Source organism: Dipodomys ordii, unplaced genomic scaffold (genome assembly GCF_000151885.1).
Source record: "Dipodomys ordii isolate 6190 unplaced genomic scaffold, Dord_2.0 Scaffold2, whole genome shotgun sequence".
NCBI lineage: Eukaryota > Metazoa > Chordata > Mammalia > Rodentia > Heteromyidae > Dipodomys > Dipodomys ordii.
Window position 1 is genome coordinate 30,718,019 of NW_012267218.1, and position 12,730 is coordinate 30,730,748.

Genomic DNA, 12,730 nt, shown 5'->3' on the forward strand with positions numbered 1-12,730 from the left:
TGTGATGTTTTTCTCATGATTAGAATGAGATTATGGCTCTTTGGGAGGAAGACCACAGAGATGAAGTGCTACTCTCATCAAGGGTACATGCTGTTAACATGATTTATTGTTGATAAAAGTTAAATAACCTTGATCACGTGGCTGTTTATCAAATTTTTCTACTATATAGTTACTCATTCTCCCTGCTTTCCATATTCTACTCTTTGGGACGGAAGGAAGCCATTATGTGCACACTTAAGGAGTAGAAATATCTATAGAATATTTACCCAGGACTGGAAATGTGGCTTAGAAGTTCAATGCTTGCCTAGCATGTATGAAGCCCTGGGTTTGATTCCTCAATACCACATGAACAGGTAAAGCCAGAAGTGGCACTATGGCTCAAGTGGTAGAGTGCTAGCCTTGAGCAAAAGCAGCTCAGGGACATTGCCCAGGCCCTGAGTCCAAGCCCCTGGACTGGCAAAAGAAAAAAAAAGAAGAAATTATTTACCCATGGGAGATTTGTTTGTATCCATCCATCTTTCATTCATTCATTCAATCACTTATTAACATCAGAATGGATTAATTTATTATATAGTTTGGGTCGTGTTCCAATACCACTTCATTTATTTCTTTGTTCAAGTTGTTCAGGTGTGGTAATTGGGAACTTCTTAGTTGCTCCTTTGTCTATCTGACATACTCCTGGTCATTGTGTTATTTTTTTATGACTTCATTGTTGTTGGTTTTTTGTGGCATAGATGCTCCAGACTCATCTTGCATATTTCCTCCCCAATTCTACCAGTCATTTTCCCAAGGAGTTCTGGTTCCTTCTATGGCAAAAGCAAGATTCAGGCTCTAGGTGTACACTTAATTTAGTTACTTTCTGGTCAGATAATTGTTACGTAGAAATTTCAGCAAAAGCTTGGCTCTAGGGAAATACAAATCTCCTTTACTTTTTTGTTCAAAGAATTGCTGTTTAAGCAGCAAAAACAAAAAATAAATTAATTAAAATATGCAAAGAAGTTTCATTATTAGATAAAACATCAGGATTGCTGTATTTTAAACTAACCAACATGGTTACAACAGAACTAGGAATCTTAGAATAACAAAGTCATTTGTCGAGGGTCATCAGGGAGAATACTTATAGTATCTTCAGCTTTGCCACATAACAGACACAGCATGGTGTATTCCTAGAAGACAAAGTACATAATTACCTCAATATATAAAGAAAAGCATGCTCAATAACTGACTTTGTTGGCTACAAAGCGCCATAGATATTCTCTCTGTACATTAGATCAATTTCTTCAACATTTATCAGCAATATCTTAGGTTTGTGCTGCATATCCCCAGAGGGCCCCCCCCCACTTTTTTAAAAATATAAACAGAGTACATGATGCTGCTTTATTTACTACAAATATAACAATGCCATCTTGGAAGTGCATAGCTATTTCTTGGACTTGAGTGTAGGTACCTAAGGATAAATTTCCATTCTTAGAGCTGTACTTTCTTTTTAAGATATTAAACTCTTTAGAAGGGAAGGAAGAAAAATATGAAATAAGAAAGAAAAAAATTTCTAAACTTAAAAAGCTGTTTTTAGTTAATATAGAAAAATATGTTAAATTCACTAGTACATCATGCCTCATACTTAAACAGCTAATTTGCCTGAAAATTCATCTATTTGAAGAGGTTGTGTCTTGGGCTTAACAAATATCCAGACTAGAGACAGAAGGGATTTCATTTTAGGCAAAAATCCTTAGGGCAAAGTCTTGTTCTTTTTTTTTTTTTGACGGTCATGTGGGCCTGGGCACTATCCCTCAGCTCTTTAGCTCAAGGCAAGCACTTTACCACTTGAGCCACAGCACCACTTCCAGTTTTCTGAGTGGTTTATTGGAGATAAGATTTCACGAACTTTCCTGCCCCAGCTGGCTTTGAACCACAATCCTCAGATCTCAGCCTCCTGAGTAGCTAGGATTACAGGCGAGAGCCATCAGCGCCAGACTCAAGTCTTGTTCTTATAGCTGTAACTTTCTAGAATATTTAACACATACACTGTATAGGCATATTTATTTTAAACTTAAAAATGTTCAGTCTTCTTTAGGAAAACAAATATATGTTACATCTATTAGTATTTCTACATCTGATATTGAAATTGCTAGTTGTCTGGAAACTAATCAGTCAAGGTGGAGTCTCTTGGGTCTGGGCAAACACTAGAGAGGACTACAGACATAGAGACAATGGTGAGATTCTCAGCAGCAGACAACTTTGTTCCCTTTCCTATGGGTGAGTTCAAGAAGGGCAACACAGTCGTGGCAGTAGAAAGGCTGCTTCTTTTATTCTTAGTTTTATTTTTTTGCCAGTCCTGGGGCTCGAACGCTGAACTTTTGGTCAAGGCTAGCACTTTACCCCTTGAGTTACAGCTCCCCTTCAGGCTTTTTGGAGATAAGTCTCATAGACTTTCCTGCCCCTTGCTGGCATCAAATCATGATCCTCAGACCTCAGCTTCCTGAGTAGCTAGGAATACAGGTGTGAGCTACCAGCACTTGGCTGAAAGACTGCTTTTTAAAAACTACATTTTAATTAATTTAATTGATTGTGTTGGGAATCAAACCTAGGGCCTTGTGCATGCTACATAGGAAACCTACCACTGAGCTACATACCCAGGCCCCACACTTTTAATTTTTTTTTGGGTCCAGTCGTGGGGCCTGAACTCTGGGCCTGGGCGCTGTCCCTCAGCTCTTCAGCTCAAGGCTAGCGCTCTACCACTTGAGCCACACCGCCACTTCCGGCTTTTTTTCTTTTTGCTTGTGGTGCTGAGGAATCGAACCCATGGCCTTGAGCATGCAAGGCAAGCGCTCTACCACTGAGCCACCTTCCCAGCCCCACACTTTTAATTTTTAAGTCTACCATACACGTTCATTATGCATATTGGAGTCTAAAACATACAGAACAAATATTCATGCATTAAAAATAACCATTCAGCCTCTCCAATGTCTTTTTACTGCTCTCAAAGACCTCTATTGCTTTAACCCAGCAGATATTACTAATGAGATAACAACCTCTCACTGTTAATGAAGAAATAAGTACCAGACAAAAAGGGAAAATGTTAAGAGAGCTGAGGGTCAGTAGATCACTCCTATAATTCTAGCTACTCAGGAGGTAAGATCTGAGGATCACAGTTTGGAGCCAGCCCAGGCAGGAAACTCTGTGAGATTCTAATCTCCAATTAACCACCAAAAAACAAACAAACAAACAAAAAACCCAAAACAGAAAAACAACAACAAAAAACACCTGGACTTGAAGCTGTAGCTTAATTGGTAGAGTACTTTGAGTGCCCAGGCCCCAAGTTCAAGTTCCATGACAGGTGCGCGCGCACACGCACGCACGCACGCACACACACACACACGGGAAAATGTATGAAGTTAGCAAATAGTTCTGTTTTCAACCAATCTATCCTCTGTCAAATTTATATTTGGTGCTCTTGTGCTCTATGAGGCACAAGGTATACTGGCAACCATTTAGGACAAAATCTGACCTTACATTAATTCACAATCTAACTTGGAGGAAAAAAAAAAACTAACAAATGAACCTAACATATGATATCATCTGGCAAGATTATTGAATTGTTGAGACTGACTATATCCACAAATCTTTTAAATGTATATTTTACAAGTGCTATATAATCTAACTATATATAGTAGTACTTCTATGGGAAAGTATGTTTAGAATTCTAACTTGGAATGTCAGGAACACAGCGCCTCATGCAACATGGTGGCATTAGGACATGTTTCCCTCAAAATGACCAAAGATGGAGAGATCTGGCAGGAAGTATGGAGTAGGTAGAATCACCTCAGCATTAAGAACAGATCCTTTGTTTATTCCAGTGGTCTCTTGGTCCTTTCCCTGTTACTCCCTATTCACTATGACTCGACATCCTTGACCCACGGGAGGGAGAAGACATTCTCACAGTTCCTCTCTTATTTCCTGAGGTAAACATGTGAGTTTTTTTTGGTTATTGTTGTTTGAGTATTTTTGCCAAATGTTTTGGGAGAAACAAAAAATACCTATACCATTTCTAATACATTTTCTTTCTTTTTTTGGTAGGTCGTGGGGCTTGAACTCAGTGCCTGAGCACTGTCCCTGAGCTTTTTCATATAAGGCTAATGCTCTACCACATTGAGCCACAGCACCAATCCTACTTTTCTGGTGGCTAATTGGAGATAAGAGTCTCAAGAACTTTCCTGCCTGGCTGGCTTCGAACCACAATCCTCAGATCTCAGCCTCTTGAGTAACTCAGATTATAAGTGTGAGCCATTTGTACCTACTTTCTATTATATTTTCTATCTAAACTTTATACTTCTGCCTCTACCTTCCTCTCTAATCTTGCCATTAGGAAATTTTACTTTGTTCAATAATGGTATTATGGTTGTCTTTAAAAATATAATTCTTAGCTGGGCGCTGGTGGCTCACGCCTATATTCCTAGCTACTCAGGAGGCTGAGATCTGAGGATCGCAGTTCAAAGCCAGCCTGGGCAGGAAAATCTGTGAAACTCTTATTTCCAATAAACCACCAGAAAAACCGGAAGTGGTGCTGTAGCTCAAGTGTTAGAGTGTTAACCTTGAGCTGAAGACCTGAGAGACAGCACTCAGGCCCAGAGTTCAAGCCCCATAACCATCAAAAAATAATAATAATAGTAATCATTTTTATCTTTTAGAGATGAAATATTTAGAGATATGTTTGTGATTTACTTAAAAATAATCCTGATTTGTGTGAGAATGATGTAGCATAAGTAAAACAACATGATGCTGACTAGTGCAGATTAATAGACTATTTTGCCCACTTTCAGTTTGTTTACATTTCCCCTAAAACATTTTGAATAAAAATAAACAATGGTGTTATGGAAGCCCACCTTAAACTTGCACTGCTACTGGAATAAGATAACAACCAAAGAACAGTGGGAATTAGGATAATAAGTAGCAGTGGATACAAATGAAAAGTTTCTGATCATTAGACTAAGGCAGACATGCCCAATTGGCTAGTCACTTGATTTAGGGCCTGACACAGGTACAAGAAAAATTCAGAAGAGGGAGAAAGTAGTACAAGCTGGACTATCAAGAGCAAGAAGGAAAATTTAGGTTTCTGTAGAGAGCTAAGATTTCATTGGCTTCAAGGTAAAATTCAAATCAAGCAGAAAGCTCAAGGTAGGATTCAAATCAAGAAGAAAGCACAAATTAGGACACTGCTGTGGAAAAGGTTAGATGATCACATTTAGAGCAGGAGAGAAGCAGATGCTCCTGAAGGCTGGTTAGGAGGGGCTAGAGAATAGTGTCTTTAAGGAAGATTAAGCCCATAGTAATGTTCCAAAGTACAATCTGGGGCTGCTGTACTGTGATTTAGGTATGAGTGAATATGGTCCTTGATGTGGTAAATAATGTTGTGTTAGCTGGAGCTAGAAAAAAACAAGAGAACAAAGGAAGGCAGATAGGGCAACAGTTAAAGAAGATCTATAGGGGAAAAACAAAGAAGGAGGCAACAATGCTGAATAAGAAATGTACTCATGGAGCTGGGAAGGTGGCTCAGTATTAGAGCACTTGCCTTGCATGCCTGAGGCCCTGGGTTCGATTCCTCAGCACCACATAAGCAAAAAGAAAAAGCCGGAAGTGGTGCTGTGGCTCAAGTGGTAGAGAGCTAGCCTTGAGCTGAAGAGCTGAGGGACAGCGCAAGGGCCCACAGTTCAGGCCCCATGACCAGACCCCCCCCCCAAAAAAAAAGAAATGTACTCATTAAGCCTGGCACCGGTGGCTCATGCCTGTAATCCTAGCTACTCAGGAGGCTGAGAGCTGAGGATCATGGTTCAAAGCCAGCCCAGGTAGGAAAGTCTGTGAAACTCTTATCTCCAAAAAAACCACCCGATAACCAGAAGTGGTGCTGTAGCTCAAGTGGTAGAGTGCTCGCCTTGAGCTGAAGGGCTGAGGGACAGTGCTCAGGCCCAGGATCAAGCTCCACAACCGACAAAAAAAAAAAAAAAAAGACATGTACTCATTACCTTACTCATGTAACTGTAACCCCTCTGTACAGTATTTTCACAATAAAAAACTTAATTAAAAAAAAGGTCTAGACAACACCTACTAAAGACTGAATATGTATGCTTACTATATGAGGGAATACAGAAGAGATTCCAAATCAGAGATTTCTTCCAGTTTCAGGGAATCATAGCACAACAGAAAAGGAAATAAAAGAAAGCAAAGACAATTCAAATAATTTAAAAGCAAAGTCTGGACTGTAAGGGAAGCAATAGTTAATAAAATCAGATCTAGAAGAGATTAAGATGAAAAACAAAACACCTAGCATTTGGTTACATTTGGTTAGAGTAGCCTTAGTCAAATGAAAATGAAAAACAGTTTGCAGGTAGTTGAAATAAGGAAAATAGGTAAAAGACCTATCAAAGCTGAGTGTGGCAGCATATATGCCTGTCTTCCAGGCAATGTGGAGGCTGAGGCAGGAGGCCAACCTGTAGTACACTGCAAAATCTTGTCTCAAGCAAAGAGAGGAAAGAGATGAGCCCCCACTTTTTTTATTTAGTTGTTTTTTTTCAGATAGTGTCTCATTTTGTACCCAGAGCCAGCCCTACACCATAATCTACATTACAGATATAAACAAACACACCTGGTTAGTTTGTTCAGATGTGATCTCACTTTTGCCCAGGCTGGCAAAAAGGTCCTCTTAAACTTTGTTCCCCCTCACTCCCCAAGTAGATGGGATTATAGACATGTACCATGATTCTTGGCTCTGGGCTATTCTTTACAAATAAAAATGTCATTTTTAATGCTGACATTTTTACTTCTGTCTCTTGTGACAACAGGTTTGCAGAGATACACCCAATTTTCTTTCAATCTGTATGGTGAGAAAATAAGGACCATTTCCTTTACTAATAGTTGCTAGGACTTCATTTATAAAAACGTTTATGTAGATTTTCAAGGGTACTTTTATTATCCATAGCAGACCCATACATTTACCTGAAATTCATCCATGATACTGAATGTGTACTCATGCCTGGCAATGACATGATGACAATTTTTACACAGATCTGCAAAACAAAGAGAAACTATGTAATTAAGTCTTGGAATGTTTCTTAAAACAGTAACATTTCTAGGGGCTGGGAAGGTGGTTCAGTGGTAGAATGCTTGCCTTGCATGCATGAGGCCCTGGGTTCAATTCCTCAGCACCACATAAACAGAAAAAGCCGGAAGTCGTGCTGTGGCTCAAGTGGTAGAGCTCTAGCCTTGAAGAGCTGAGGGACAGTACTCAAGCCCCATGACCAACCAAAAAAAAAAAAATACAAAAGAAAGTAGCACTTCTGTTCTAAGCAGAATAATGCTTAAGAAGAATCCTGTATGATAGTTAACATAGCAGAAATCCATTATAATGTTGACCACAATCTGGCTGGGAATGTGGCTAAGTCGTGATTCCTCAGTACCACATATACGGAAAAAGCTGGAAGTGGTGCTGTGGCTCAAGTGGTAGAGTGCTAACCTTGAGCAAAAGAAGCTAAGGGGCAGTACCCAGACCCTGAGTTCAAGCCCCAGGACTGACCAAAAAAAAAAAAAGAAAAGAAAAAAGAAAAAGGAAATCCACACAGCAATTGCTACATAATTAGGGTCTGAACTCAAAAGGTTTAGTGTGCATGCATTAGTTCCTACTGAAAGCTCCCTAAAGTAATCAACTGACAGAAACTTAAATATGTTTTTTTAAGTAACCTGGCCCTAACTACTTAAAAGCTTTTATTCTCAGAATAAGAGTAAACTGTTCTTATTGCTATTGCAATCCTTAAAAACCAAGCAAACAATGCTGAATATTAGGGTAATTTTCTTTTTTTTTGAGTGCTAGTAGTCAAACCCAAAGCCTCATGCTTGCTAAGTAAATGGTTTACCACTGAGCTACATTCCGAGCCTTTCAAAGTGAATTTAATAGTAACAAAAATGTAGTGAAAACAACAACATTGAAGAAAAACAAACACCCTGAGTTACTGAACAGGGCCTGGGGCTAGGCACTGTCCTTGAACTTCTTTTGCTTAAGGCTGGCACTCTATCACTTGAGCCACAGGGCTACGTCCAGCTTTTTCTGTGTATGTGGCACTGAGGAATTGAACCCAGGGCTTCATACATGCTAGGCAAGCACTCTACCACTAAAGCCACATTCCCAGCTTGCTATTTAGTCTCTTAAATCTTGTTAAAAACCCAGTGAGAGGGCTGGGAAGGTGGCTCAGTGGTAGAGCGCTTGCCTCACATGCATGAGGCCCTGGGTTCGATTCCTCAGCACCACATAAGCAGAAACAAAAAAAAAAAAAACCGGAAGTGGCGCTGTGGCTCAAGTGGTAGAATGCTAGCCTTGAGGTGAAGAGCTGAGGGACAGTGCCCCAGGCCCAGAGTTCAGGCCCACGACGGGACCTCCCCCCAAAAAACAAAAACAAACCCAGTGAGATAAATATTATCATTATCATACTTTCAGAAATAAGGACACAAAGACATACCGGTAAGTTAGTAGGACAACTAGTGAATGAGAAGGTGTTGGAACTAGAATTCAACTCCAAGCAGTCTGCATCAAAAGCCCTGCTCTCAACTATTATGCCCTCCTGCCTGGGTGAAGTGTATACAAACACTTTACAAGAAAGAAAATGATTCTAGTCAGGTATCCAGTGGCTCATGCGTATAATCCTAGCTACTACAGAGGCAGAGTAGGGTGATTTCAGTTTAGGATTAGCTTGAGAAGAAAATGTTTGTGACATTCTATGTAAAATACAAACAGCAAAAACAAGGCAGTAGGGACGTATGGTTTAAGTGGGAAAGCACCAGCCTAACAAGCATGAGGCTCTGAATTCAAATCCTAGTACTGCAAAAAGAAAAAGAAACAACATTTTCAAGTGTCTGAGTCTATTCCACAGGCTTGGTGTTTTTCATATCCTAGTTTCAAAATATTACCATCTGTACATTTATTCGTCAAATATATTTGGAATATATCCAAGAATTAGGAGACAAGAAATATAAATCTAAGCAGTTTTCTTTAGATAGGGGCAAGTAGTCCTCAACACTTCAATAGCTGTTGGAGGCCACCACAAATTATTCTACAGGAGGAAGGGAAAATACTCATGGATGACTCTATTTTGCTTAAGGTGGTATGAAGGATTTACAAAGTTCCCTAAAAAAGAATTTGGTGCCTGAACCACAAACTTCATTTATCTGCAAAAGTCATTTATGGAGCTAGGTAGTGGCTCACATCTGTAATCCTTGCTACTCATGAGACTGAGATCTGAGGATAGCAGTCTGAACAAGAAAAGGAGGCAGGAAAGTCTACGAGACTCTTACATCTAATTAACTATCAAAGAGCCCGAAGTAAAACTATGGTTCAAGTGGTAGAGCATTAGCTCTTAGCAAAAAAGCTCAGGGACAGTGCCTAGGCCCAGGACCAGCACACACATACAAAAGTCTTTTATGTAGAACATCTGATAATAGTAAATGAATACCGCATGAACTATACTTTCTTCTGTAAAACCTAATCAGTAACTGTGCTGCAACACAGTATTGAAAGAGGCCTCAAAAAACATACATATACACAATATGTCTACTTCTAAAAGCTAGTTGAGTGCTAATAGACTTGCATGTTTTAAAGAAGTCAACTTACGATCATAGGTAATTATTTCTTCTCCATCCTCCTCTTTCAGGGATTTGTTAGTAATCAGCATAAAATCCCGCTTACTGCACACTGCACATCCTGTAAAGTTCAGTAGAAAAGATCCATTCTCCAGACAGGTGTTACCCTAAAATATTAAAAATAGGAATTTAATTTTCTTTTATTTTGAAATATTTGGTAAAAATTATAGACAATACTCTTTTAAAAAATTTTAAAAATCTCTAAAGGGGAAAACCTTGTTTGAAGTTGTTTCAAAAAGGGAATTTACAGTTAGGTACTGGTGGCTCATGCATGTAATCATAGCTACTCAGGAGGCTAAGATCTGAGGATCACAGTCTGAAGCCAGTCAGGACAGGAAAGTCCGTAAGACTCTTATCTCCAATTAACTACCAGAAAACTGGAAGTGGTGCTATGTTTCAAAGTGGCAGAGTGCTTACCTTGAGTGAAAAAGGTCAGGGACAGTACTCAGGCTCTGAGTTCAAGACTCATGACCAACAAAAAACCAAGGGGGGGGCGCTTGCCATACCCAGTAATTTTTTTTTAAATTACCAGCTTCCTTAAAGAAATATGATTCATAAGTAAAACTAAAGTACAGTGTTAGGTCTGTAAATATCTGAGGATTACAACTGTGTTTAAAAGAAAGAACTAAGTACGAGTAGATATTTAGAAACAATAATAAAACCCAGTTACATGTGAAAAGGAAAAATTAGAAAAAGATAATACCCAATAATACTAAATGGAGGACACTATAAAACTTGGGATCTTCCCAAGTTTAGGCCAACTGTTACAAAACATTCTTGAGACCCCATCTCGACCAATAAAAATTAGACATGGTGATATGTGCCTGTCATCCTAGCTAGAATTAAATTTTAATTAAAATGAAAACACTAAGTCAACACTAAAAATGGGACTGTTAACTATTAAAATAGCTTTTTCTTAAGCCTTTACCACAACATAACAAACAAAAAAGCATTACAATGTACAAGATGTCAGTCTTTACAGAAGGTTGAGTAAGGTTAAGTTCTACAGGTCATCAGATTGAGACAACAGTATTGAAGAAAGGGTTTACTTCATCACTAAGAAAATAACACATTCTTTGCTAAAGGCTTACTAATAATTGTTAAGGCATACATCATTTTATAAATAATTTAGCCTATAAGAGCAACAAATTTAGTGTTTTTATAAGTTTATACAATAAAAATCATTCAAATCAGCATTTCTCCAAAGTATGCATGTACCTGATAGTACGTAAGTGCCATGAGGATTTAATGATGAGCCAAATGAGTTTCTAACTTTCAAGGAGCTGAAGAAGTATCAGGGGACTTAGGACCCATCTTAAATGCCACAATGAAATCCTCCTGCATTTTGCTAGCCTCACAATCTCTCCCTTCTGAGAGGCCTCCTAGTTCTATGAATTAAGAAAAATTAACTCTGGTAGAGAGGAAATAAAAATATTACAATACAATTTGGAGACATAAACTTCCAGCTATAAAGAACAAGTGATTTGTTGTATTAAAAAAATAGCACTGGGCACTGGTGGCTCATACCTGTAATCTTAGCTACTCAGGAGGCTGAGATCTGAGGATCATAGTTCAAAGCCAGCCCAGGCAGAAAAGCTGTGAGACTCTCATCTCCAATAAACCACCAGAAAACTAGAAGTGGTGCTGTAGCTCACATGGTAAAGTGCTCACCTTGAGCTGAAGAGCTGAGGGACAGCAGCCAGGCCCAGAGTTCCAGCCCTAGGACTGACAAAAAAAAATTTAAAAAATAAATAATCTTCACTTGATAGACAGGCAAAAATTTCCCCTATCATCAAGTTGCAATTTAATGACTGCTAATACATAGGCAAAAATGTCCCCTATCAACAGGCTACAGTTTAATGACTGCTAATACATGCCCCCATAACCATTACAACTATCCAGATTTTTTTGGCAGTACTGAAGTTTGAATTCAGGACCTTCTTGCACTTGAGCTACACCCCAGTCCTACCCATGTCAAGATACAGACCATTTCTCTCTTCATATTTTCTTTGCAGACTATCTCTAATCTCCATCCTATATCAAATATCCCAGGATGAGATTTTTTTTTTCTCTAGAGCTGCATGTAAGAGAATTTTATATAGACATCATCAGTGTAATGTTTTATTCTGGCTTCTTTTAGTCTATGTTAATCATCTAGATAAGCTACACATACTGCTAAACCATAGCTTATTCTTGCCAAGTAGTCTTCTATGAATTCAGTTGATAATGGACAAGTGGATTTGTTTTAGTTTGGGGCAATAGTGGATAAAGCAGCTATGAAGATTCATATACAAGTCTTGTGTGTGTGTGTTGGTTGTGGGGCTTGAACTCTGGGCCTGGGCACTGTCCCTCAGCTCTTCAGCTCAAGGTGAGCCCTCTACCACTTGAGCCACAGTGCTACTTCCGGTTTTCTGGTGGTTTATTGGAGATAAAGGTCTCAACGGCTTTCCTGCCCGGGCTGGTTTTGAACCTCAATCCTCAGATCTCAGCCTCCTGAATAGCTAGGATTATAGGTGTGAGTTCCTGTGCCCACTGCTCAATTCATTTTAATAAAACCACTTCCTTGTCATTTTGGGTTTTTTTCTTCTGTTATTTGTGCTGTACCAGGGCTTGAACTCAGGGCCTTATACTTTATCTTTTTCTAAACATGACTAGCACTATAACACTTGAGCCACACCTCCAGTTTCAGGTTTTTTCTGGTTAACTGGAGATAAGAGTCTCTTGGATTTGTTTTCGCTGGCTGGTTTTGAACTGCAAAGCTCAGATCTCAGCCACTTCAATAGCTAAGATTATAGGCATGAGCCACTAGAATGTGCCTTTGTTGGTTTTTTTAAAAAATGTTCTTAGAAGAGCAGTAATGAATTTTATGAAATCTGATCTATCATTTTTCATTATATTATCATTTGTGCTTATTTTTGGTCGGTCATGGGGCTTGAACTCTGGGCTTGGGTGCTGTCCCTGCACCCTTCAGCTCAAGACAAGTGTTCTATCGCTTGAGCCACAGCAGCACTTCTGGTTTTCTAGTGGTTTCCATTGGAGATAAGAGTCT

General features: G+C 39.1%; 1 protein-coding gene across 1 annotated transcript in view; it reads right to left on the reverse strand.

The window, feature by feature from the left end:
- Positions 1-419: 419 nt before the first annotated feature.
- The window catches only part of Churc1 (churchill domain containing 1), a 27,190-nt gene continuing 14,879 nt past the window's right edge, over positions 420-12,730 (reverse strand). The window contains 3 exon segments of the mRNA XM_013013767.1: positions 420-1,166; positions 6,991-7,061; positions 9,653-9,788. Of these exon segments, the coding sequence (XP_012869221.1) occupies positions 1,074-1,166; positions 6,991-7,061; positions 9,653-9,788 (300 nt within the window). The 3' untranslated portion in view covers positions 420-1,073.